Source organism: Drosophila persimilis, unplaced genomic scaffold (genome assembly GCF_003286085.1).
Source record: "Drosophila persimilis strain 14011-0111.01,24,50 unplaced genomic scaffold, DperRS2 tig00000606-arrow-arrow-pilon, whole genome shotgun sequence".
NCBI lineage: Eukaryota > Metazoa > Arthropoda > Insecta > Diptera > Drosophilidae > Drosophila > Drosophila persimilis.
The window spans coordinates 222547-248416 of NW_020825324.1; the positions used below are offsets into that span (position 1 = coordinate 222547).

General features: G+C 45.9%; 7 protein-coding genes and 1 pseudogene across 11 annotated transcripts; 5 read left to right on the plus strand and 3 right to left on the minus strand.

Annotated features, from left to right (window-relative positions):
* Window positions 1–800: 800 nt before the first annotated feature.
* LOC6597370 (integumentary mucin C.1) lies at window positions 801–2859 on the minus strand. Its single transcript, XM_002022375.2, has one exon. The coding sequence runs from the start codon at window positions 2812–2814 to the stop codon at window positions 1825–1827; it is 990 nt and encodes a 329-aa protein (XP_002022411.1). The 5' UTR covers window positions 2815–2859; the 3' UTR covers window positions 801–1824.
* A 331-nt stretch (window positions 2860–3190) lies between these two features.
* On the plus strand, window positions 3191–5357 carry LOC6597371 (uncharacterized protein F54F2.9). Of its 2 annotated transcripts, none has more exons than XM_026990786.1 (3): window positions 3191–3980; window positions 4061–4268; window positions 4326–5357. In XM_026990786.1, exons 1-3 carry the CDS (start codon window positions 3292–3294, stop codon window positions 5061–5063), a joined length of 1635 nt encoding a protein of 544 aa, XP_026846587.1. In that variant the 5' UTR covers window positions 3191–3291; the 3' UTR covers window positions 5064–5357. The 2 variants fall into 2 exon arrangements, with proteins under 2 accessions (XP_026846587.1, XP_002022412.1); XM_002022376.2 differs by having other exon boundaries at window positions 3192–3980; window positions 4344–5357.
* A 211-nt stretch (window positions 5358–5568) lies between these two features.
* LOC6597372 (anaphase-promoting complex subunit 4) lies at window positions 5569–8214 on the minus strand. 2 transcript variants are annotated; one of them, XM_002022377.2, is made up of 5 exons: window positions 8103–8214; window positions 7390–8032; window positions 7156–7332; window positions 6937–7099; window positions 5569–6875 (listed from the first exon to the last, which is right to left on the minus strand). In XM_002022377.2, exons 1-5 carry the CDS (start codon window positions 8212–8214, stop codon window positions 5661–5663), a joined length of 2310 nt encoding a protein of 769 aa, XP_002022413.1. In that variant the 3' UTR covers window positions 5569–5660. The 2 variants fall into 2 exon arrangements, with proteins under 2 accessions (XP_002022413.1, XP_026846585.1); XM_026990784.1 differs by having other exon boundaries at window positions 5661–6875; window positions 7162–7332.
* Window positions 8215–8681: 467 nt separating this feature from the next.
* Window positions 8682–9792, minus strand: LOC6597406 (chromobox protein homolog 3). The gene has a single exon (XM_002022378.2). It carries the CDS (start codon window positions 9735–9737, stop codon window positions 8937–8939), a length of 801 nt encoding a protein of 266 aa, XP_002022414.1. The 5' UTR covers window positions 9738–9792; the 3' UTR covers window positions 8682–8936.
* Window positions 9793–10144: 352 nt separating this feature from the next.
* LOC6597408 (U3 small nucleolar RNA-associated protein 6 homolog) lies at window positions 10145–12392 on the plus strand. The gene is made up of 4 exons (XM_002022380.2): window positions 10145–10264; window positions 10326–10629; window positions 10686–11870; window positions 11927–12392. The coding sequence occupies exons 1-4, from the start codon at window positions 10173–10175 to the stop codon at window positions 12158–12160; spliced, it is 1815 nt and encodes a 604-aa protein (XP_002022416.2). The 5' UTR covers window positions 10145–10172; the 3' UTR covers window positions 12161–12392.
* Window positions 12393–13212: 820 nt separating this feature from the next.
* On the plus strand, window positions 13213–20680 carry LOC6597409 (protein snakeskin). The gene is made up of 3 exons (XM_026990754.1): window positions 13213–13336; window positions 19851–19968; window positions 20072–20680. The coding sequence occupies exons 1-3, from the start codon at window positions 13295–13297 to the stop codon at window positions 20287–20289; spliced, it is 378 nt and encodes a 125-aa protein (XP_026846555.1). The 5' UTR covers window positions 13213–13294; the 3' UTR covers window positions 20290–20680.
* LOC113566182 lies at window positions 19224–19829 on the plus strand (annotated as a pseudogene).
* Window positions 20681–22530: 1850 nt separating the features above from the next.
* LOC6597410 (acylphosphatase-1) lies at window positions 22531–24019 on the plus strand. Of its 3 annotated transcripts, none has more exons than XM_002022382.2 (4): window positions 22531–22979; window positions 23039–23345; window positions 23421–23681; window positions 23742–24019. In XM_002022382.2, the coding sequence occupies exon 1, from the start codon at window positions 22577–22579 to the stop codon at window positions 22883–22885; it is 309 nt and encodes a 102-aa protein (XP_002022418.1). In that variant the 5' UTR covers window positions 22531–22576; the 3' UTR covers window positions 22886–22979; window positions 23039–23345; window positions 23421–23681; window positions 23742–24019. The 3 variants fall into 3 exon arrangements, with proteins under 3 accessions (XP_002022418.1, XP_026846478.1, XP_026846479.1); XM_026990677.1 differs by having other exon boundaries at window positions 23091–23345; XM_026990678.1 differs by having other exon boundaries at window positions 23201–23345.
* Window positions 24020–25870: the final 1851 nt, after the last annotated feature.

Genomic DNA, 25870 nt, shown 5'->3' on the forward strand with positions numbered 1-25870 from the left:
AGGCTCTGAGCTGTGGAGACGCCCTGTCTTTCACATTTGTCTAAATCATCAACAGGGGCACAGGTCAGCCCAAGTGGTACAACAAAATACTTTCCACACACACAAAACTCTCTGTGTAATGCTCTCTAAGCTGGAACACAAATCACCATGGGGATCAGTTTCTGGGGGACTCCTCCTTTACAATATCTAAACACAAATGAGTTATGGTTACAACGAATGCTCCGCTGTACGTTTGAAGAATTTTAAATGCAAAGAAAATACTTATAATATGATTATATCAAGACAATGTGCTTGTATTAACTATTCCATCATGTTCCATTTATCTTTTACTGATCTTTTACTGAAGATTGTCATTCAGGGAACAAAGGATACAAATAATTAGATTTACTGATTTTTTTGATTTATTCTACATCAATTTTTTCAGTTGACATAGTCATTAATTATACGTTATATCCATATATGCATTATGCGATTTCCTTCATGTTATGCTCTTATGTTTAAGGATTACGTAGTCCACTCATTCACCACTACCTTTTCCGCTGAAATATTCAATAATATGATACATCCATGGATTATGGGACTTTTTGTTCACTTCAAAATGTATTATTCTTAATTCCTTCATGTTATGCTCTTTACGTATTCTACTCATCCTGGGACCAAAGGATCGGGGTATTTATACAGGAGCTATGCTGTAGTTTCGATAGAAGAGTGTGTTTTCATAACAAAAACAGACGATTACTGGAATTACCGGTGAAATATTCATTAAATCTATGATATATCCATGGATTATGGCACTTTGATTTGACTGCAATATACTCGTACTTTATTGTAATTGTTACATTAAATAACAATACAAATTGTACATAATTATGTTATTTATAAATATGCAAAAGATTTACTTCTTTGAGGCTAAGTTGCATCTGCGGATGGTTTCGGGCTGCAATGAGAGGCGTAAAGTAAATGCAAGACCATCCTGTATAGCACACTATAAGATATTTTTTGGGGGTAAAGGTGAGTCTCTGCTTTGTGATTGGGGGAATATCAGTTTTTAGGTAGTATATATGTAGGTATGTATATAGCTGATTCGTAAGGCACATTACGGTCTATATAGATCTACGAATGAGTGATTGCTAATTGCGCTTGATGATGGTTGATGGGGGAGGTTGATACAATTTGGTCGCAGCTATACTATTCATAAATTGATTGGTTGATTGCTGTATACAAGTAGTTATATAAAGGTATATAATATAATATAAAGGTATATATATATATATATATGCGTATGTGTGTGTGTTGGTTATCATATGCTGATTTGTAACAAATGCTTCATTCTTCGCATAAAATCCAAATGCCTCTTACAATTATAATGCTTATATATATCAAATTATGCATTCAAAATCAGTTTGCTTACAACAATTCAATTTTGGCCGCTACGAAATTTGTCCACCTTTCAATTTTGTAGCCGCAATTTATGATCTACCAATTTTTCGTTTCATCGTTCTGCGTTTTTTTTTAATTGACTGAGCAATATCCTATTTATTTTTATACCCCCGGTACTCTAAGACTTTAGGTATATATTTTTTTGTGATTGCGTTTGTGTGCATCATCTCACTCTCTGGTGGATATCTTCTCTCTCTTGCCTCCTGCATTGCATGCAAACATCGAAACATTCTGAGAACTTAAACAACTAATAATCTTAGCAATCCCATCGATTGGTTAACAAATTCTTTGCTGTATGTAGGAGGAGTATGTGGTGGTAGTGGTGGAGTAGGTGGAGCACGCTGACCACTGGCCACTCTTGCCCGATGGCGCCTGGCGCCTTCGTCAGTCGTTATACATGCCATCAACCAGGAAATCCATGCGCCTGTAGTGCCTCGTGCTCCACAGCTCGCGGAAGCGGCGATACATAATTGTAACCACACCAATGGCCAGCGGCACCGTCAGCAGCACCGTCACAATGGGCACTATGTAATCGTTGCCTTCGCGATCCGCCAGGTTTCCAGTTAACTCTTGGACCATCGGTGCCACCGGTTCGGACAATGTAGATGCCGGCTCGGGCAGGGGCTCCGAAGAGGCAGCTAAGGAAGGAGCCGCCGGCGACTTTACCTTATCCTCTTGTTCCTTCTCCCATTCGCTATGCGTATCCATGCTGTACACAACGGGTGGCTTTGTGGGACGCGGCGTTGTCGTCGTCGTGGTGGTTGTAGTGGTCGTCGTTGTGGTGGTGCTGGTTGTTGTGGTTGTAGTAGTCGATGGAGTAGTGGAGGTGCTGCTAGAGCTCCTGCTGCTGCTGGTGCCGCTGCTAGTCGTGCTGGTCGTAGAGTTGTTGGCCTTCACATCATTTATGGAGATGCCGTCAGCCACAATGGTGCCAGTGGATGGCTTTACTGTTGCTGCCGCCGCCACTGCTGCTGGCTTTGTGACTGTTGCATTGTTGGCTGCAGAAGCTGCGCTTGTAGGTGCCGCCGTCGCAGTGGTGGGCTTCAGCTGCACCGGGTCCGTCCTCTTCCTGTTCTTGGCCGTGTTGTCCGGCGGAATGGTGCTCGTCTTGTTCATATCCTTTTCGTGCTCTTTGGCCAGTTCCGTGGAGTTGGTTGACTTGACCTGTGTCTTCTCAATGATGTGCACTTGACCAGGGACCGCAGTGTGTTCTGTGGCATTCACCACATTCACCAGCGGCGTTGCCGTGGAACTGTTGCTCTGAGATGGCTGCTGATTGGCAGGGACGCTGGCCACAGCGGCATTCTGCTCTCCAGCAGCGAGCAGCAGCAGGCTTGAGCCGCACAGCAGCCAAAGCAGCGGAAGCACGTTCATTTTCTGCCCAGGATTCCAAAAATGTTGTCCAAAAACCAACGCAATCGTTGCTAAAATTTGTCCAGTGCGACCATATATCGTCGGACCCTCAGAAATATACCGGAATATACCGTCTCATTTAAAAAATATACCGTTAATATACTGACGACACATACATATTCCTCTTTTTTGATATTCCGTGGAATATTACTAGCTATATAGAACTTTTGGGCATACAGTAGTGGTTAGTGGCCATGCCCACATAATTTTATACGATTATTGAATCAATTTTCTACTTGACAATACTCGACAATACAAAACTCGACAGTTGGCAACGCTAGCACTGCTGACGTTGCCACTTTCGTGCGTGTCTGACAGCTGCTGTGTGTGTTGGTTGTGTTGGCGTGTGTATGTGCGTGCGTGGGGACTGCCGCATTAATTTTTTTTTGATTTCGATTTGGACTCCGATTTAGCCTGTAGCCCCACGAAACGTACAAAATGAAACTGCCAAAGGACACACTGGTACTGCTGCTGGGTGGGTGCCTGCTGCTGATGTGCGGCACGGCCCGGGCCTGGCACTCGGAGGAGCTGGAGATCTTCGATTTGGTGGAGGAGATCAACAAGAACTTCTACGAGTTCATGGGCATCAATCAGACTGCCACCAACAACGAGATCAAGCGCGCCTTCCGCACCCTCTCGATTGTCCTGCATCCAGACAAGAATCCGTCCGAGGACGCGAACATCCAGTTCCGGAACCTCGTCTCCATCTACGAGGTGCTGAAGGACTCGTCCAAGCGGGAGAAGTACGACAAGGTGCTCAAGGAGGGCATGCCCAATTGGAAATCGGCACTGTACTATTACCGCCGCATGCGCAAGATCGGCTTGTACGAAGGCGCCTTCATCCTGTTCCTGATCATCACCGTTGGCCAGTATCTGTTCGCGTGGGCCGCCTACCTCGAAAAGAAGTACACCGCCGAGCAGGTGTTCGGCACCAAGCTGAAGAAGCTCCAGAAGAAGAATAAAAATATCGACATGGATGTGATCCTCAGCGAGATCCCCATGCCGTCGCTGCTCAACACGCTGCCCATCCAGATACCACTGGCCATCTGGAATCTACCGAAGACCATCAAGAATGGCTTCAGCAAGGCCAACGAGCTCAAGGAGCTGGCTCTGGAGAAGCGCAGACAGTAAGTAGAAAAGAAAAAAGCTCTTCCACTATAAACTAGGAACTACGGCTAATAAATGTTATTTTTTCCGTTCTGCACAGAGAGCTCGAGGCCGCTCGCCGGCAGGAGGAGCTGGAGCGCGAGGCCGAGGAGCAGGCCCGCCTGCGCAAGGAGCAAAAGGAGAACCTGCGCAAGCGCAAGCAGAACAGCAAGGCACCGGAGAAGACCGAGGAGGAGTTGCGCGGCTATTCTCGGATCAATGCCCGACAACTGAACGAAGAGGATGGCGTGCGTCCCGCTTCCCAGAAGGTGAACCACAAATACCTAGCAACCATAGATCAGCGTTTATTTTACTCATCGCCCAAGGGCGCCCAACTCTTCCAGAGCACTGTGAGCGGCGGCTTCTGGACGGACGAGGATCTCACCGAGCTGATACGCCTTGTAAAGAAGCACCCGGGTGGTGCGGGCAGTCGCTGGAACACCATTGCCGAGTCCATGAACCGCTCGGTCCAGGAGGTTACCTTCATGGCGGCCAAGATGAAGGAGAACGGCTACCGCATACCCGGCCAGACGGAGAGCGTGGCCGAGAACCTCGTTCAGGAGTCACAGGAGGCGGTCCGGAAGGAGAAGGTGAAGAAGTCCGCGTCCGTGACTGCTACTGTCGCCCCAGGCACTGTCACTAGCAGCAGCGAGAAGAGCATGCTGATACCTGAGACCAACTGGACGCAGGAGCAGCAGCGCGCTCTGGAGGCGGCCATCGTGAAGAACAGGAAGACGGCCAGCGGCGATCGCTGGCAGAAGATCGCCAACAGTGTGCCGGAGAAGACCAAGGAAGAGTGTCTGGTGCGGTACAAGTATTTGTGTGAGCTGGTCAAGACCCAGAAGATGGCCGAGGAGGCGGAAGCCGTGGCCAATGCAGAACTGGACGATCCGCCCAACAAAGAGGGATTGCCCGAGGAGCTGCTTGCCGAAGAGGTGGAGGCCCCGGCTGCAGCGCCTGCGGCGTCCAAGAAGCTCAGCAAACGCGAGCTGCGGCGTCGAAAGCAGAACTACTCCACCAGCGATGATTCCGACGCGGATGCATATCAGTACGAGATCAGCTAGTCGCCATCAATTCCCTGGGTACCCCATACACCTCGCGTGGCTCAAAAAAACTTAGGTGTAATAAGGATACGTTTTTTAAAATATAATTTGCATTAAAGAAAGACTCTGTGGCTATGGATCCAATGACAGGGCTTCCAGTAGCTAGCCAGGATCACATATATAGATATCCAATGTCCTCCATTTCGAAGCGCTTCTCCCTTATGTTTTGTACATATTGTGTAATCAATCAAAAAATTCCTTTTGCCAAGTAAAAACCAAAATGTGGATGCAAGTGAGAAGATACATGCATACATATATCACGCGTCTTTTCTATGGGCCCTCGACACGATTATCGTATCGATAAGATAACAAATTGAAGAGATCTTTGGACACACCAGCCGATAGTCAGAGCTATTCTATTGGATGCGCAATACCCTCTACATACCCGATACTTATAGATTTGTTTGTGTATCGGGTATATAAGTAGAGTCGCGGACCTTGCTGCGACTCACGATGCTACCGGTCGTTATGGTTCGTTTTGGGATCGAATTTTAATAATAAATGAAAGCGCCTACCATACTAAAGATTAATAATGATAAAAGAGACAAAGACTCGGATTCAATCCTGTTTATCCGAATCATTGATGGCCAGAATGGACTCCTTGCTGATCTCCAGGAATGAGGCCTGCGACATCTCCGTGTCGTCCTCCTCATCCTCGATCTCCATCTCGAAAATGGTCATTTTGCGCTTGCGATCGGACAGCACTGTGGCCACCTTGCGGCTGCCGGAGACGGCCAGCATTTCGCACACCCCATCTAAACCCTTGAAGGCAGCCGCCTCGGGTATGTCGTGGATACTATGTGTCACAGTGGCATCCGGCAGATTCATGAGCGGGGCCAGATGATGTTGGGTGCTTTGATTCCGCGCCGCACTGAGGGAGAACTGAATGAAGTAGCTGTGGGGACGCACACCGGGCGTCGAGGAGGTGCTCTGGGCCAGCATGGAGAGGCTCGACTCATTGTAGAACTGCAGATCGACGAAGCGTAGGTTGTAGTAGTCCTCGTGCAGCTGGGGGGTGAAGGGACCGGGCAGAAGCTGGACGCGGGTGCAGCGCAGTAGGCAATCCTCGGCCCGGCTGAACTCCAGGACCATGGCCTCCTGCCAACTGATGGTTACAGCAAGCATATCACATCGGCCGGCCTCATGGACATAATAGCTGCAGGTGACAAAGTCCTGCTCCTCCTCAGGCTCCATGGGCGGCAACTGACAGCAGACGACGGCCGTGCTGAGCTTGAAGCTGGCGCTAATGCTCTCCGTGGGCTTGTGGAAGACGGCATCTATGGCATTGAACATCTTGTCGCGCTGCTGCACCAGCGACAGCTTCTTGTCGTGCGGCACAAACAACGGGCACTGGCCCAGGCACTCGTTCTCGGCCAGCATCTGCTCCCACAGCTGGTTTGGGTCCACAGGATAGAGCTGCGTGAGGCAGGCATTCTCCAGATACTGCCCCACTCGCTCCAGATTGAATTTGCTGCGCGTGGGCATTCCCCCACTGGGGCATTCGATGTTCTCATCATCGTCGCTGCCCTCCTCCAGATCCGGCTCCATGGCGCATAGGAGATCGGCCAGGGCAACGTTCTCCTCTTCGCTGAGTACCATCTCGTCGGGTATCTCCTGGTGCGAGAGCCGCAAGATGGTGAATATCATCCAGGCGTGGAAGAGCTTCATGTCGTTCACCAGCGAATCGATGGTGCGCTGTAGCTCGTGCACCTTCAGATAGAAGGCACCGCAGGAACGCATCGCCTCAACGGCCACCTCTGGGGAGATGAGACTCTGAAATAGGGAGACATTCAGACACTCGTTCCTGGGGGGGATCCAGTGTGGAATATCAAACCTCAAAGAAGTGCGACATGCGACCAAAGCCCGCAATTGTGTTGAGAAAATAAAACATATTGATGGCCGCTCCATTGAGCTGCTTGAAGACCAGCCCCTGAAGATTGTTCAGACTGAGATCCACCGAATTGGCTATCTTCTTGAAGCCCTTCTCTGAGAGGGTGCTGCAAGTAGCAAAATCATATGAGCACTGGATACTGTAGGTGGGAACGCAACTCACTCGAACAGAAATTCCTCCACCTCGAAGGTGGCGAACCCGAAGACATGCAGCTCCAGGAAGTGTGTGGATATCATCCCGTACGCCTGCGAATTGGCATATTTTGTCAGTTTATTGTCCATCTCCAGCTGGACCGTCTCCCAGGCCTCCGTCAGGCATTGCTGTGTGTCATTGATGTAGCTTTAAATGGCATTATTATTAGGAAATACTCCTAAACAAAGGCTGGGAAGCACCTACTTTTTTGTCTCCAGTATGTGGGCACAGTGCGTGGCCAGCTCCAGCATTGGGGCCATGCAATCCTGCAGCACCTGGTTGTGAAAGTGCAGCATCTTCAGCTGCAAGCCATCGCGCAGCAGGGCGTAGATGGCATTGAAGTCACCGTTCAGACGCACATCGTACACATCGAACTGCTCCGGATGGAGTACGTGCTGGGTGAGATCGATGCTGCCCGCCTGTAGGGCGCCCAGCAGCAGCAGATGCACTTTCCCGCTGCGCATGATCACCACCAGAAAGCAGGGCGAGCCCTTGGGGAAGGATTTCTGGTCCAGAGACTTCAGGCACGGATCAATGTTGGTCAGCGGCTGGAGCTTGGGCAGGAATCGCTTGTGCTTGTCCTTGGCGTTGCAGGTGTAGCTGCCCAGCGTCTCCTGGCAATTGATGGCTTTGCTGAAGTACACCTTCTTGATGTCGTCGTCATAGATCAGTCCAGAGATGATGGTCTCACTTTCGGCATCGAGCAGAGCCACCTTTCCATTGCTGTAGCCCACGGCCAGCAGGGTTTCGTCCATTTGCCAGCTGAGGGACCGCACTCGGACATCTTCGCCAGGCGTGGGGAAGGTGACAATCTTTTGCCAGTTTAGCCGCTGGATGACCACCTCGCCTGGTGGAATGGAAAAGTGTGTGTTAGTCCATGCAGTGGACAGTGCGTGAAGCACCAAGCTCCGACTCACCTTTTTCCGTGCCGTAGGCAATAAGATCCATTTTATTGTTCCACTCCATGCGCTCCACAATGCATGTCATGTTGCGAGCACCGAGCAGCTTCATGGAGCTTGTCTGGGCCATTTTTGCAGCTTTTTAATCCAAACCCAATAGAGAACATCTACAATATTGCATCAATAGCAAATTTTTGTATATTTATTTATACTTTGCCGGCGTGTCTATCGGTCAATCGAACTTCATATCGGACTTTGACAAGGTATATTTAATAAATCGTACGGTACCGAATGTACTTTGTGAAAGGTACAAGAAAGGTGGTGCAACGAGGGGGGGGGGGATAAACGTCAAGAACATTGAGAGAATGAGTATCTTATTCGACTGCAGAACATTTTATTAATTTAGGTAATTGTGGGCATTGTGTCGCACTAATAGCACATTTTTGACATATACTCGGTCGGCGTGTCTGACGGTCAATAATCGCCGCCGTGCCTATCGAGATGTCATATCGGCCTTGGCCGATGTGCCTTGCGAATATTACGAAAAATTAGTTGCAACGGAGGGGGGAGTAAAATACAAGAACAATGAGAGATGTGTACAACTTTAATTGTATTTTATTCGACTACAGAAAATTCTATTCTTATATATAATTGTGGCCCGGATGTTGCGGGTCCCAAATAATGAACGAAGTAAATATGTATATTACATACTCCAATTGGGTCTCTCCGATTGTGAGACTGGATAAAATATATGTAGCTATGTATTTAAAAAAAAGAAGTAGTCAAATCAAGATCCACCTTGGATCCTTCCTTAATTGGTACACTAATTTCTATGTATTATTTCGAATATGCTTAGTCTTCGGTTTCTCCGATTCCAAGCTCGCTGTCTCCCTCATCCGGTTTCTGGTTCTCGTCGTTATTGGTGCTGGCGGCTGGACTGGCCTCGGCTTCGGCTTCGGCTTCGGCCTCTTGCTCTTGCTCCGGCTCAGCCTCGGCCTCTGGCTCCGGATCAGCCTCAGCCTCAGCCTCAGCTTCAGCCTCAGCTTCAGCCTCGTCATCCTCTTCCTCGTCTGGTCCGCCAGCAGTGCTGCCACTGGGGGTCTCGACGCTGCCGGGGTTAGTGCCGGTTCCAGAGCCGCTGCAGCCCATGCCGTCGCCATCACCGCCGCCGCCACCAGTACCATTGCCATTGCCGGTGTGCCAGGTGAGGCGCTCCTCGTAGAAGGCAATAACAACCTGTGGACATCGTTCGTTGGCAACTTTGGCAGACACCAAATCGGCATGATCGCTGCCCTTCCATTTCATCAGGAACATGAGTTGACCCAGCGAGTCGGTTGCGCCCAGTATCTTTGACGGAACCAAGCCGCGCTCAAATCCAATGAGCTTTCGGGTCTCTTCGGTCTCATCCTCCATGAATGACTTCCGCTTGCTGCGAATGTTTTCGGGTGTGGACACTGTTGCTATCCGCTTCTTTGGCTCCTTCTTCGTTTTCAGCGACTCCTCGAAAGTGGATATTAAGTCGGGGCAATCCAGATTTTCTACAGGCTCCCAAGTGTTTTCACTGCGGGGGTACCCCTTCCACTTTAAATAGTATTCCGTGCGGCCGTTTACCAATCTTTTGTCTTCTACACGTTCTACTGAAAATTCGGCCATTTGGGTTATACGATAGGCAATTGTTGCTAGTAATATTAGTGAAGATGCTTTTCGGCTGTCAAATTGTGCAGTTAGTTTAACGCGACGCTTGTACGGCTAGTGATGTGAGAATACATTGCAGTAAATAAGGCATCGTGAGTCGGTTTTTGATGCAGCCCTTGCGAAAAACAACAAATAAAGACAAAGAGAAAAACCATAAATAACATTAACAGAAAATGCCGCTATTTAAGCGAATTTAATTTAAGTGAATTTGCGAAATAAGAGAAAATGTACATTTAATTTTCGTTTATTCCATATAGGAAACATTCATCCTTTGCAGCTATCGATGATTCCATTCAGTTCTAGTATCGATAGTCGTCGTGTTGCACGTGCGCTTCTTTTTAAAGAAATAAACAAATTTATATTATATTAGCTGATTATAAAAACTAAACGAAAATGGGCGAGTTTATAGCTGAAATGCAGGAGCGCCTGCTGCCGGAGTACGAACAGATGAAGCACTACAACGTATTCACGCCGGATCAAGTCAGGTGAGAACGCTTAGCAGCCTGTCCAAAGGCCCCTCAGTTTATCAATTTACTGATATTCCAGAGAAATCGTGAGCCGGCGCGAGCGTCTATTCCTAAAAATCACTAAAAGCCACCTGGCTGTCGGCGATTATCTAGAGTTCATTGTCTACGAGAAGCAAATGTACAAAACACTCTCGGACAAGGAGAAGATGATGCACATAAAGCTGACCGGCCTGAAGAACTCCATATCCATACGCATCATGCGCCTGTACAGGGAAGTGCTGGGGAAATTTACCCACGACAGGCGCCTATGGAGCAATTGGATCAAGTTCAGCAAGAAGTCCGGTCCCCAGGAGGTGGCTGGCATCTATGAGAAGATGCTGCTGGTAAGGATTCCATCGAGATTTAAATTGCATCGATTATAGTCGTCTTTCTCTCTTAGTATCATGGCGATGATCCGAACTTTTGGGTGGACGCCGCCCTGTGGCTCTACGAGTACAATCGCCTCAATATAGATCGTGTGAAAGACATTCTTCTTCGTGGCCTGCAGCGACATCCCGACTCGGAGGCACTTAACAAATGCTTCTTCGACATTCTGCTCAAGGAGGCGGCACGGGCTGATCCCGAGAAGAATCTGGCTGAGAACACACTGTCTGAGCAGGACATCAAACTGGAGCGGGTCGAGGCCGTCTATCGAAACAGCATGGCGAACATTACGAGTTTGGATTATTTTGTGAAGCTGCTGGAGAGCTGCGAGGATCACCACGAGATAACCGTCAAGCTGCAGCGTCTCATCATCGACGACATGCAGGAAAAGTTCCCGCGCGAGCCTGGCCTGTGGGATCTGGCGGCACAGCGTGAGCTGCGTGGATACCATCTGGGGGACCCCGACGAGGAGCCCGACAACAGTGAGGAGGAGCCAGCCAGCAAGAAGTCTCGTCCTGCCACCAATGTGCGCTCCCTAAAGCGACGCATTCAACTGTGCGTGACTGTCTACAAGTCCGCCGTGGAGGTGCTGCAGACACAGGATATGTGGAGCCTCTATTTAGATGCCATGCTTACGCTCAACAGCGACGGCAAGGCGGAACGAGCGCTCAAGCAGCAGTGCCTGGCCGATGCCCTGCAGGATGGCCACCGCTCAAAGCTAATGCACGTGCGCCACTATGCCACCCTGAGGAAGATGCTCAGCAGTGCGCCCAGTGGACGGGAGGCCGCTGTTACCATTCTAACGGAGGCCCTCAAGAACGATGCTTCGGTCGAGATGCACCAGCTGCTGCTGGCCACGCACGTGCAGAATGACAGCGAGTCGCTGATCTACGAGCTGTTCAACAAAATCCAGAAGACCATGGGCCCCGAAGCGCTGCCTCTGTGGCAGAGCGTCATCCTCTACTATCGCACGCGTCAGGATAGTCTCGGCAAGAAGCGCCTGGAAGAAATCTACAAGCTGGCCACCGCCTCCGTCTGGCCGGAGTTCGCGGAGCTGCGCTCCGACTATCTGCAGTATCTCTGGCATGCAGAGTCCGTTGATGCAGCGCGCACGGAGTACGCCAAGCTGGCGCTCCAGCCGCCCATGTCCCTACAGCTGCATCGCCAAATGGCCCATCTCGAGAGCAGTCTGGCAGTGCGCGTATGTATTCCCATTCTATTTCCAATCGCAGCTAATTGTTTGTCCCTTCCCTGCAGGACAAGGCGGCCATCAAGTCCTGGCGCATGTGCTACGAGTTCATGGCCGTTTACTTTGGCAAAACGGAGCCCAGCATCTGGGTTGAGTATCTCACCTTCGAGCGGGGCCATGGCGAAACCAAGAACCTGTCTCTGCTCACGCAGCGAGCCCTCACCACCCTGGAGCCGCGGTATGTGCCCGCCTTCGAGGCGGAGCGTGCCCTGGCCTATGTGGGCGCTGCTCTTGTTGGTTAAGGCATGGATCGACTGGTTCATTTTTCCTAGCTTTGTAAGTCTATATAGTGTTTTTTTGTTTGTGTATAATGAGATGTACTCGACTGGGCTATTATTATATTCATATTTTATAATATTTTGCTATCGATTGTCGAAATCAAATCAGTTTTTAAATAGTTCTAGTGTAAGAGCCAGTGATCTACAACTTTAAAAGATGAAAGTGTATGATATTGCAGTAAATTTTACAATTATCAGATATTATCAAATGACATATTGATATATTGTTCTTCTTTTTTGTAAAGTATGTAAATTAAAGAAAGAAAATATTAGATATTGATTATGAAGATAACTTGGTATGTGATCCTCTTGGCGGTGCGTTTCGTGCTCTCGCTGTCGCTCTTAGTCGAGTAGTTCAATGTCTCCCTCAAAATGGATTTTTTTTTTCAAAACTAATCGAATCAAGCGATTTTCATAGGCAAGAAATTATATCTAGATAATTTAATTTCATCATGGAATGGCATCATATTTGTAACCATTTTAGCAGCTACAATGATCCCTAAAAACCAAGTTCCTGTCGAGACCGTGCAGTCTTTCCCTATAAGATATTCCTAATATCTCTATTTATATGGAAGCAGTATAGGGGGGTTTCCCTCATTACTTTCTGTACTTCTATATCTTCTAATCTAATATTCGAAATCTAAATGATTCAATTGGTCTCTAAAATTGGTTGAATTTATTTCAATACGACGCAGTAATCGTATGCGAGTTTTGACAAGGGTGGATTCGTACGCTGCCGCTCCCATTGCCAAACAATGCATCCTTTAGATGGGAGTTAAAGTCTACTAATGGCGTGTCGGCTGGAAGGCTAACTCCCGGATACTATCTCTGCCCCACTCCCCTGTGCTCCTGCTGCTGCTGCTGCTGCTGCTGACGCGTTTCGTGGCTGTGCCATTGCGCTGCCTGCGCTAACGCTGACGCCGACGCTGTCGCTGCCGCTTGCCCGAGCTTTGGATGCGAGCGGCGGCAAAGCTTTCGTCACTTCGTTTGCGTACGCCGTGGAAACAACACGCACTTCTAAGATACGAACCCATTCGAACTGATCCTAAGTTCAGATACATTTGCATCTCAAATCGAATCGAATCGAATCCGATCGCCATGGAGTTCAACAATCGTCTGCTGCTGAAAATCATTGAGCTGGTGAGCAGCCCCTGTTCTGTTTCTTTTGTGCATACAAATCGTTGGTTTTTTCAAATTTCTTTTTGTGTGATTGTGTTGTGTATCTTCATGTGCATCTGAATCTGTATCTCTTAGTTTCGTTCTTTCCTGTGTGCTGTGCGTCTTACAACCTGTCTTTCGTTTACGATTTCATCCCTGGCCTTGGAAGGCCCTGCGCCAGCAACACAACCGGTTCCGTTCCCTCTTTTGTATTTTCTGGACCAAAACAAAACCCAAATCCCATGACTTCATTGTACATACTCTCCGTGCAGGGGAGGGTACTACCATTAAAGGTCTCGCCCAGAAGTTTTTCACTCTCACCTCTCTAACCGGAAAACCCAAGATATTCGCATCCATCTTTTGTATTCTCCAAAAGATATTCGTTTTCCCACCAAATTTCATCCTAATCTATTGTATATTGCTATAATCTTCTGTTTCTGCGACTAATAGTTCTTAGAAAGGCTCTATTTCATCATACATCTTAGACAATTATGAGTTATATTCATCATTAAACAAAACTTTGAAATTCTTCCAAATATACTCATAATCGTAACGTGCTTCAATTTTGCGATTGTTTTAAGCAAATATATTACAAAATGTTCTATAAGATTTCAGAATCTTATAGATCGTGGTAATCGTTTTGTTATAATATTATTTGTATGTAACTTTCAAACTGAGGTAGCTCTGAAATTCGATGTAGCTATAAATGATCTACTCCCGAAATTCATCTCTAAAGGGTATTCCATGCTTCGGCTTTCAAAGCCATGTCTTTCCCTTAACGAATTTGAAGTTTTTTTTCTCCTTTTTTTGGAGTTATTGCGTAGTTGTTTTGGTTAATGCGTGCTCTCGGGCTTTGGGGCTTTCGGGCTTTCGGTTTTTCGGTGTTTCGGTGTGAGTGAGGAGGAGAGGTGGTTCCCTTGTCAGTCCGTAGACCGGTGATGTCATCGGCTTAGATGAATTGCTACAAAAACCTAATATAATATAATATAATATTCGGTCATGCCTGCCTCTGGGCGCACAAAAGAACGCAAGAGATGAAAGAGAACTTGATTTTTCTTCCGCTGGCATAAGCAGAATGGCGTTAGAATGGGCGGACTCCAATGATGATGCCGAGTCGACATCATCTCCTACATACATACATATGCGTGATGTCACCCACGCTACTCGCTCTGGCACTCATCCGATCCGATCTGTTCGGATCCGATCCGATCCATACCGTTCTATTCTGTTCTGTTCGGGGCAGTTCATTCTTTTATATTTATTTCCATTGTCTGGCTCTTTAACTCAATTCAAATTGTTCATTAGCCAGGTGTGTTTATTTGTGAAATTATATGGAAATTTTCCCCTGACAAATTATCGAATCATTTTCATTATTTTTATTTGCAAAATTGTCAATTGGCAAATTGGCAAGAAAAAAAGTGAAATGCTTTCGTGGTTGAGCACATTTTCCCAGAGCCTTAATTAAACGATGGATTAGATGAACGTTTGCCCCATTCCATCTATGGAATCATGTTGTTAATCATGTTGTGACATCATTTTTAGAGATTCTGCGTGCCATTAATGGGAAGTACTGTCATTAATAGGTTTGAGCAGAGCTTCTCTTCTGTTCAACATCTTCTAAACATCTACATATGTATGTTCTATGTCTTAGAACTGTGGAAATATTATTACGAATATATTTCTTCTCACTAGAATGTTCTTTACAAGACTTTGTTTCTAGATAGATATGAGAAATTGTACAAAATATTTCTATATCATATATTTATATGTGGATCATGTTTACAGTTTATATTCGAAATTATTTTGTTTGCTGAAGTACGCATCATGCGGTTTCATTAATAATTATATTCACAGTATGACTACGAGTACGAGTATATGGTATACAGTACCTATATTTGCAATGCTGAGACGTCTGTTTCGACCCCCCGACTTTGACTTGTTTGCTCTCATCTGTTATCAGGCAAGCGGATGGATGAGTCAAAGCGATGATCGGAGCGGACAAATTTACCTACATACGAGTATCTTTTACTGGAAATAAATACTTTTGAAATACATACATATGCACTTCTGTGGACATGGCCGCATGACCCATATTTAAAAAAAAACTCTAATCAGAGTCACTATTTAAGGAAATGGTTATCTGTCTGGAGAGAGTCGCTCTTAAGTCTTTATGTAGCTTATAATTATAGTTTAGGCTTTGAAATTGAAGGATTTTGATCCTAATCTTACATACTTTATGAAAACCTCAAATATTCAATTGAACGATCTGTTTACAGTCGGTCTCTCTGACTTGATTGCAACTTGTGTGATGATTATATCCACACACATTAATCCCATCACTCGAGTGACGACGACCCACTTGACTGAGGATCGCACTCGACTCGTACTCGTAATTTTTTGCAATGCGGGTCATGTCCGTCTCGCCCGTCCCTGCCACACCCACAGAGCCACAGCAGTGCCGCACTGCCGCACTGCCGCACTGCCGCACTGCCGCACTGCCGCACTGCCGCACTGCCGCACTGCCGCAGCTCAAAGCTGAATGGAGTGCCGTCGCGATCACGTTTCACTTGGCTATTGCACTGACTAATCCGAACCGGACCCCGGACTGGGGGCTAAAACAGCAGCAGCAACTACAATGATGTCATCACTCACATGGCCAAAAAAAAAAAAAAAGAAAAAAAATAATAGCAAACACAAAAACAACAAAATGCCAGAGCATTACGCATACGCATGCCGCCATGTGCGATCCGCCTAAAGGTCGACTGGCGATCCGTCGCCGGGCGGATTGCATTGAGTAAACAACCGACTCATAAAAAACAGAACGCCCTGGGAATATCTAATTGCAAAATGGCCCAAAGGCCGCCATTCCTGTTCACCTGATTGCCTATTCATCTAACTAACTATCTATCGGTCAGAGGATTACTCATCCTCCCAGAATCGTTGGCCAGCACGTTATTCTTTGGGCAAATAATTGTCTCACTCACTGGCTGGCTGGTCATGGGAGCAAATGAAGTGAAAACAATTCCCAAGATAAGAGGAGGCGGCACCCGCACCCGCACCTCCATCCGCACCACCAACCCGACTTGCAACGCCAGTCGTAAACATATTTACGAGCTAATAAATGTTTTAGCTGCTGCAAATCTGTGCCTTGCCTTCTGCCACATGTATTTTTTGTTAACGGAATTCCGTTTAATTGATTTCGACTGTTTTCGACCTGCTCGGATTTATATGGCCAAGACCCTGTGCCTGCGCCTCTGCCGCTGCCGCTGCCTCTGCCTCTGCCTCTGACCCTCCCTTTGTATGTGTCTCGCTGGCATGTCAGGTGTATAATGAATGGACGCATACAAACAATATCAATTGGAAATTGAAAATAAAATTGATCTACGGGCTTTGTGGGGCCCCATTGGTAAATGGTAAATGGTTGGGTCTCTATTTATTTTGGGTTTATATTCTTTGTGGAGAGGGTTTCCCTTGGCGACATAAATATCCACACCCTGTTCCATGTGCCATGTGCTATGTGGCCCCTGTGTGAACCCGGTGTTTTGGATACAATAAATGGCAGACGAAATATAAACAATTCTTAGTCATATTCGAGATAAAACCATTCATACAATACAGTACATATGTATAGCGGAACGTTTACGTTATTATTTCGTTCATTCATGCAGAAAGATGCAAAAACACAAAGATTACATATGTATAGAATATGACTTCAAACAGATGCTGGAACGATGGAAACGATGGAACTATGCAAAGAATTTGGCGGATTTTATTTGTTTAAAGGTGGAAGCCTTGGAACGTGAAGCCCTTTGACATCTGTAGGAATCACAAAAATCACAAAAAATTCGGTTACAAGGGTCATGGTGCGTCATGCAGCAGCGCCCCTCGGTGGGCGACTCTTTAGATCTATAATAGCATAATTTCGTTGTAATTGTAACTAAATTGCCATGAAATTGAATGCCCCATGATGTGATTCCCTGCAACATCTGTTGCAAATGTGTTTTGAAAAACTATTGCTAATAGACATATGCTTCCTTCCGCTACATTTTCTATGGAAATCGTTTGTTTATCTCATAGTTTTCCATTATTTTTTTTTGGGGGGATTAATGTCATATTTATGGGGCTACCGTCGTTCGCCACAGCCCCCCTTCAAGATTTATGGGCGTGACAATTAAATAATAAAGAATAGCACAAACAATACAGGTACACACACACATACATAAATACTATATATTTATACGGATATCTGAAAGATATATGGAAGTGGGAGGCGAGAGCAAACATTCGGTAATTATTGACACACATAATTGCTGTGTGTGCCGCGGGAAATTGGTGGCGGAAAGTCCACATAGGAATATAGATACAAAATATTGTGTACGCGAGATACTATTCCACATATCCCATACACAATGGATATTTTTATGGCCAATGCACGAGGCCAGCAGCGAGCAAATAAGGATATGGAATATGGAATATGGAAATGTGTTTATTTATATCCCACTCCTACTCCAATTGCCATTAACATCACCATTTCCATTCCCACTTCTGGAATATTCTAGCCTAATGACCTCTCCTTTGGGTCTGGTCTGCCTCCTTGCATTACAAAGTCAACAGAAGAATGCTTTGACGCTGCATCCTGGGGATGGGGATGGGGTTTGATTTGGGGTTGGGGTTGGGGTTGGGGGCAGCGAAGGACAAACCAATTAGCAGAAGCGTCTCCTAATTGATTGATGGTCGCTGTAGGGTGTGCCCACTGTTGCCCACACTTGGCTGTGTCCCCTCCCCCAATGAAGCACTCGACACGCCATATCGCTACCACATTTATCGCCTATCAATATCGAAATAATTTTCATATTTGATAAGCAAATTGGCCGCCCACTCGTGTGGGGCTTAAGTCCCTGGGACTTTTGCGCTACTTCGCTTGCAGTGCCCCGATGATGATATATGGAAGCAGCCATGAAGTGAAGGGGCACCTTAAGTGACAGCACAGCCACTTGAGGTGGCATAAATGATTTACGATTAGATGTCGGCATTGGTCAATGAAACTGACAACTTCCAGCAGATATATCATGGCATCCAATAGCATAACCATTACGAAATTCCCTCTGCCTTTTGGGCAACTTTTGAACACTTTTAAAGACGACCTGCTTGGCCAGCCATTAGGGTTAAGTGTCTGTTTATGGCCTAATTTCCTGTCCACACCCAATGCAATGAAAGCGGGCATATGGTCGAAATTACAACCCATTAAATATCCATGACGCACTACAATTTATCAATCGATTCTCATGAAGCTTTTAGCCAGAGGATTAACTGGGATTTGCTACTGATTTCGTAGTATAAATGTGAGGGATACATATAATGGTTAATAGGGGGGGGGAAGGGGTTATGTACATATACTATATATTCTACCATATCTATCAAACAGTGCTTTTGGAAGTTCATAGAAGAACTTAGAGAACCCACAGAAGAGTGAATATACGATTACACATATCACGCGTCATGCGACAGTGCCCTTCGGTCAGTTTTTGTGCTTCCGTCTTAGGCTTAGGCTCTCTCTTTGTCTCTCTTTGAGAATGACTAAGCTGAGTGCCAGCACTACCAAACCCACCCAGAGATAGTCCTTCCTGGGGAAACTCCTCTTTTCATAGCGCATTATCGAGGATAAGTCGGAAACCACTGATCAGTGGAGGCAGTGGGTTTCCATCATGGGATCCTTATATCTTTTTCTCTCTATCTGGAATATCTATCTATCTCTGTGGTTGGCTGCCTCCTGTCACTGTCCCGATGTCTGTCTGCTTGTCTGTCTGTCAGTCTGTCCGTGTTCGTGCCTAATCGAGTACTCAGATACTGAGAGACATACCATTAACTAAAACAGACCTTCATCGCCACGAGCATCATCCTGATTGAGAGCGTGGCGGACCATAGGTACAGCAGCCAGGCAATGCTGGTGTGCGGCACCCTCACCGGCTACGCGATCATCTGTGCCACACTGGGTATTGGTAAAGGACTAGTCCATGAGTCCACGAGTCCTTTTGTTCATCCTGTTCAACCGGTCCGATCCGTCTTTCAGGTCATCTGGTGGGAGCGAACATTGACAAGCGCATCGATGTCCTGTTCTCGGTGGCCGCCGTGATCCTCTTCATAGCCAGTGGGGCCGTCATCCTCGACCGCTGGCTGGACGTCTATGAAATAGAGAGCGACAAGAACAGTGTCCTGGCAGCGGCTATATTCTGTTTGGCCAATGGGGCCATCTTTGTGGGGGATACCTTTGTAGTGCTGAATGCTTGACAAATGTGAAATAAAATCGAGTCTCAATGAAAATGAGGGGCTAATGAATTGCCACAGTTTTTTTTTTAATGGAATGCGGCAACAATCCATCCAACGATCCCGAACCCGAACCCGAACCCAAACCCGACTGATCTCCGAGACTGATTTTTGCACCGTTTTCTCGCAATCTAACGATTTTTCTACTCTTTTCTCTGTTCTGTTCCAACAGGCCATCGCCATTGCCTGCATTGTGATGTACGAGGTGGATGGAGCCCTCTCATCGCGTCCCCTGATCGTCTGCGGCACCATCGGCGGCTTCACGATCATCTGCGGCGTTCTGCTGATCGGTGAGTGTTGTGTTGTGGTGTGGTGTTTTGTTGTGACTATGATTAGCCACGGATCGTTGGATCGTTGGAAATAACCCCCCTATTTTCTGACTTTCTGTTGCAGGTCATGTGATCAACTCTCTGGTGGAGAAGCGCCTCAATGCCTTGATCTCCCTGATCGGCTGCATTCTGTTTGTGGCCTCTGGGGCCCTGGTCATCGATGAGTGGCATGATGCCGTGCTGCAGAAGGATAGGAAGCGCAACGCCATCGCCGCCGGTTCCCTGATGATCATCAACGGTGCCGTCTTCCTCCTCGACACCCTCTCCATCTGCCGAACGTAAAGAGTTGTTCTTCTCCAACCAATCACTTATGCATCCATAAACACGCTTCGTCGTTGTCTAAAATTCTCATGGCTTCTGTGTGGATCGTCGTAAATGCGCTGAGAAGAGAGAAAATGAATCTATGTATACCTATTCCCCCCCCCAGTGTATTTTTTTTGTTTGTTTTTGATACCATTATATTTATACATACAATATAGCTTTATATGCATAAATGTATGTACAAGAGTATCTATCCATTTGTGTAGCACTTAAGCTAATCTCAGATACGCACGAATCAGAAACAGAAACAGAATCAGAATCATAAATGTAACGAACAAAGGGCATTCTCTTGAAAAAATGAATATCAAATTATTTACAGGAATCCATTAAATATATGCACACATACAACATATTCGTATTCGTATTCGTATTCGTACTCGTAGTATATTATGCTAAACACACACAACATCTGCTGGTCATGTCTTCTTATATCATCATAATTGCCTCCTCCTCTGCCTTGGAGCTTGGAGAGCGCTTCCCAGAGAAAATTGCCCATAATTGCGAGCACGAGGGGGCACGGCACACGAGAGTGTTTCTTGGGAAAGACCAGAGACCCTTCGCATAAGAGCAACAGCGCCTGACGTCACGTGCCAACTGTTGCAAAACCGAACCTGAACCCTACACAGAGGCCCAGGCACAGACCCTGGAAAGGTTGTCAACTTTTCACATTGCCACTTTCTCATCTGTTACAAAGTAGAGGGATGCCCGCCCCTGGCATCATACAGCTGTGCAAATGTCTAAAGAGTCAATCCATTCAAGCTGGGGTATACGCCGCGAATACCGGCAGGCTGCTCCCTAGAGACCCTTGATTCTCATAGTACCAGAGCAATACATAGTAGTGGGTGGAATGTAAAATGTCCAACATCTAGGGAGATTGTAAAGTGCATACTGTATTGGGTTTTGCTAGAAATATAGATACACTTATGGGTATAGGATTTTATTATGTCTGGATGGACTGTCTGGGTATGGAATACTTGTGGCATTGTAATTCTATCATCTTCATTTGTGTTCACTTTCTGTGTGCATCATTCGCTTGGATTTGCTTGAGATCTATCAAATCTATGCCTATTTGAAAACGTGATTGTCTTTCCTATCTGAAAAAAGAAATATCTGCAAACAAACAACATGTAGTACGAGTAAGGGACCACAGTGCCACAGAAATATTATAAAAATACCAGAAGCTGTGGATAGTTTTCCCAGTTTTTTCATAAATAAAACACATACAATTATACCAGGAAAATTCTAGAAAAATACCGAAAACTATAAATAATTTTCCAAGAGATCTCATTTTCATCATATGTGAGGATTATTTGATTGCAAACAGAGTTGTTCTAGCAAAATTGCGCTGAACTTCAATAGATAATGGATACTGCATATGTATATCTCTATCTGAGCCCAAGGAACTCGGCTTCTCCTCTTGCGAAAGCCATGAAATTTGTCTTAAGCTATGCTTAACGTCCATAATTTGGCAAATCATTCAAAGGGTATTCAATATTCGCTTCCTTGAAAGGTAATGGGAACCCTCTCCCTTCTTGTTTGTCTTTGGCTGTGGCCTGTTGCTGTTGCTACTCACTCATGTTGCGAGCTTAGTATAATTAAGCAATTTATTTAATTTCTAATTATTTCTCATCCCATCCCCCCCTCCACATGACAACTATGTGAAAAAATTATATAAAAACCCAACCACAATCACCGCAAAATAGACGCACTGTGGTGCCGGTCTTGGCGGAAGAGCCGAGGAAAAATCAAGTCGAGATAAATCGCTTTTGAAATACTGAGATACAGATGTGTTGATTTACAGTTGTGATTTAAATTTAAATCTATATTTTTTCTATGATTTGTTCTTTACTAAATCCGCAAATATTTCATAATCTATAGTACATGCATGTAGTATATATTGCGAACTTTGCGGAGGTATTTTCTTTGGGAATAAGATCTGCTGGGGCCAGCCATCGTCTGCGATAATTGGCCATTACACTCAAGCCTCGAACTGGAATTGAGGGTCAGAGTCAGAGGAGGTCATGACTTGTTTTTTTGGTTTAAACTGAGAAACTCTCAGAGAAGTAGGCAAGTAGGAATGCCTCACTGAGAGGCACATTTTTCAGGGCCCTGTTCGGCTCATTACTTGTCTGGGAGCAGCGCCCTGAACATCAGCTCTGAAATTTTCAGTTTTTCCAAATTATTTTTGTATTTTTCCCAAAAAATTCTGTTTTGGAATAAATAAAAATTTTTCAAAATTTCTGTGATAATGTCCAAGGCCAATATAATGACTTGCGACTTTGAAATCAAGGGAAAAATCCCTAAGGAGGCCTTCGAGATGTTCGCTGCGGCCCAGGCCAAGGTATTGGGATTGCGCGGGTACATCACCCAGGTCTCTGAAGACTGCTTCAAGGGTCAACTGCAGGGTGAGGGCCGTGTGATTGAGGCCTTCAAGCAGATGATCCTGTCGGCCGCCGAATACGTGGCTGCCGTCAAGGAGTTCGTCATCAAGAACCTCAAGGCCATCGATGACTACACCTATAAGACCTTCGAAGTGAAGGACAAGGGGGCAAAGTAGAAGCTCTGCGAACACCAAGCCATGGATCCCTAAGAAGCCGATTAGTTACAAATCCGTGGCAAAGACTCGGAAGAACCATCCAGAAATCCACTGGGTGAGTTTTAGGAATTGGTATATTTTCGGGGAAACATTATTTTGAGTTACCTGTCACAGGGCGCTGCTTTGACTTTTAGTTAAAGCTATATATTTTACTACCATTTACTAGACGCACAATACACTGTTCCATCTGCGAGATTTTTAATGCTTTGATAAAATGTGAAAGCTATATATTTTTTATGCAAATAACTACACTGTGCAATACCTGAAACTCCTAAGCCCGAGAACCCTGCCCTGGAGTTAATTTTTGTTTATCAATTACTACACTACACTAACCCCCCCGAGACGTCCAAAGCCGATCTGGAAGCGGGTGCTTTCAGATCCCTGGTAAAAACTCTGAAGGACACATCCACGAATCAATTGGGTGAGTTTTTACAAATGCTATATTTTCGGGGAAACATTATTTTGAGTTACCTGTCGCACCTGCTTTGACATTTAGTTGGAGTTCAATATTTTACTACCATACTAAATACCAAATATACTGGTGGATCCCTGAGATGTTGAATGCATTGACAAAATGTGCAAGGTATACACTTTTTTATACACAAATATACACAAATACGCCCGAAAACACTGCCCTCTGCTGTAACTATTGATTGGCCCCGAACGATTAGTTACAAGAAGATCTACAATAAAGAAAGCAAAGAATGTACACAAATCCCTGGTCAAGAATTGGAAGGATCATACACGAATCCGTTAGGTGCGTATTAGGCCATCTAGGGCCATGAAATCCCCATATTAAGAGTCGCTTCATTCATAGCGGCGAGACTAATTTTCTTTTGGAAAATCGACACTGAAAAATGCCTAAGATGTCACAAGCTAAGGAGAAGATCAAGCCGAGGGAAGATCCTGGACAACGGTCAGAGCTTTGAGATCTATGGCAAAGAATCCAAAGCACAGTTCATTCAGGACACCTGTCTGCTGAAATTAGCCAAGAAAACTGTACAGGATCTTTTAGCAAAGACTCCGAGTGACCATCCCAGGAAAACACACGAATTAGAGGCTCTCGAATTAATAAAAATTGTCTGTGTATAAGAATTGTGTGTGCGTTTCTTTGGGTAACCAGGTGGGTTATCCATGGCACATTATGGATTATGGATGGAAGAACCAAGCAGATGAATCTTTCCCATTCTTTCGTTGATCGTGCATAATGGGTAATTGACTTGCGATGATTGGGAATAGATGTTAGGCCTGTCTAATGGATCATTAAGGTAATAATAAAGTGTGATCAGTGATCACTAATAATATGATTATTTTCTTGGAAAACTTCCCCAACATCCCAGCAGAAGTTATCCTTGAATATATAGCTCAGTATCCACTACATCTTACACAGGGGTTGTCCATAAGGATCCCTCCATAATGTAGATAAACACGATTTGGTGGATTGGTATGTTATTCAACAGATCATTACGCATCAAATGATGATAGTTAGCAGCAATCACTGATCGTCATTAAGAACCCATTGAGAGGATAACCTATTCTGTGGGGGTTCTCTGTTACGAAAACGAATGACCCACGAAAGAGAACCATACGCTAGTTTAGGGTTAATCGCGACTCATAAGCTAATGGCATCTGATGGCGGGAGAGACAGCCTTGAGATGAGGATTGCTGGCACTGGCACTGGCACTGTAGAATGGCGATCGCTGTGATCGGATATCGCATGTTTTGGATTCATAAACCAGCCGCTGTTCCTGCGGTGCTGCTGCTGTGCTGGCACATAGACACCATGTACTGAAGTACGACTTCTACTTCGACTTCCCGACTACTTGGCATGCAAATCGAAGACATGAGATCGACACGATCGGGGTGTACGAATATACAAGCCAACAACAGCAGCAGCATGGTAGATGGTTATTTATGTATTCGGATACTTGTATTCGCATTTACCAGGCTTGTTGCACTCTGTTCCCCCTGCCCTGTTCTGCCACAGTCGGATAATGTATCTACGATGATATATGGACAGCTAATCCATCATGGCCCAAGAAACGTTACCATTTTATGGGTCAATTTGCGGACGGATGGCCATTACAGGTGCGCGTGTCTGCTGCAAGAACTGCAAAACCATGTAACAAGTAGCCAGCCATCTCTGGCCATTCACTCGACCAACCCATATGGGAAAATACCGCAAAATTAGAGGAAATTAGCTGCTGCTGCTGCGGTCGAATCAGCTGCGTAATTGCAGCGCCGTGGCAACCCTGGCCAAGCAGGAAGAATCAGCGACAATGATGGCCAATTCAGTGATGTGGTAGCTGTAGAATAAATCTACTGCTTCCTATAGAGATAGGTTATTTAAATTCATAATTAACAGATTAAGAAATGAATGGCAATTAATATTGATCTCTTTTGTATTATTATTCCACTGTTCCAAATGGGAGCGTGCCCTGCGATGTCCATATGTTGCCCATATGTTTACGCAAATAGAATAATAACTTTCGAGAGCAGCGGAACGGCAGTGATATAAAGGCGAGCCAAGATGTCCCAATGGATAAAATGAGTGCAGCGCCAAAGAGTGGTAGCACCTTGCATTTTTTGCCGCAAAACAGCTAGCCAAGCAGCACTGATCCTCAGTTCCGAAATGGGAGGGAGCCCCTATCCCAGTCACCGTGGAATCACAGCTGCTCTTTCTCTCTCTCTCTGGTGCTACTGGTGCTGCTTGCTCTCTCATTTCTACTACCGCTGCCTGCTGCTCTCCCACTGGTGCAGTGTTGCTGTTCTCTCACAGGTGATTATTCTGCTACTGCTAGTGCGGCTCTCTCACTGCGGCTGCGCCAGGTATGGACAAACTCAGGGAGCGCTCTCTCAAAGCTACAAAAAAGCTATGCGACAAGAGGCTGGCAAAAAGCTTAGGCCACCGAGAGCACGATGGCATACCCTCGGCAGTTATACCAT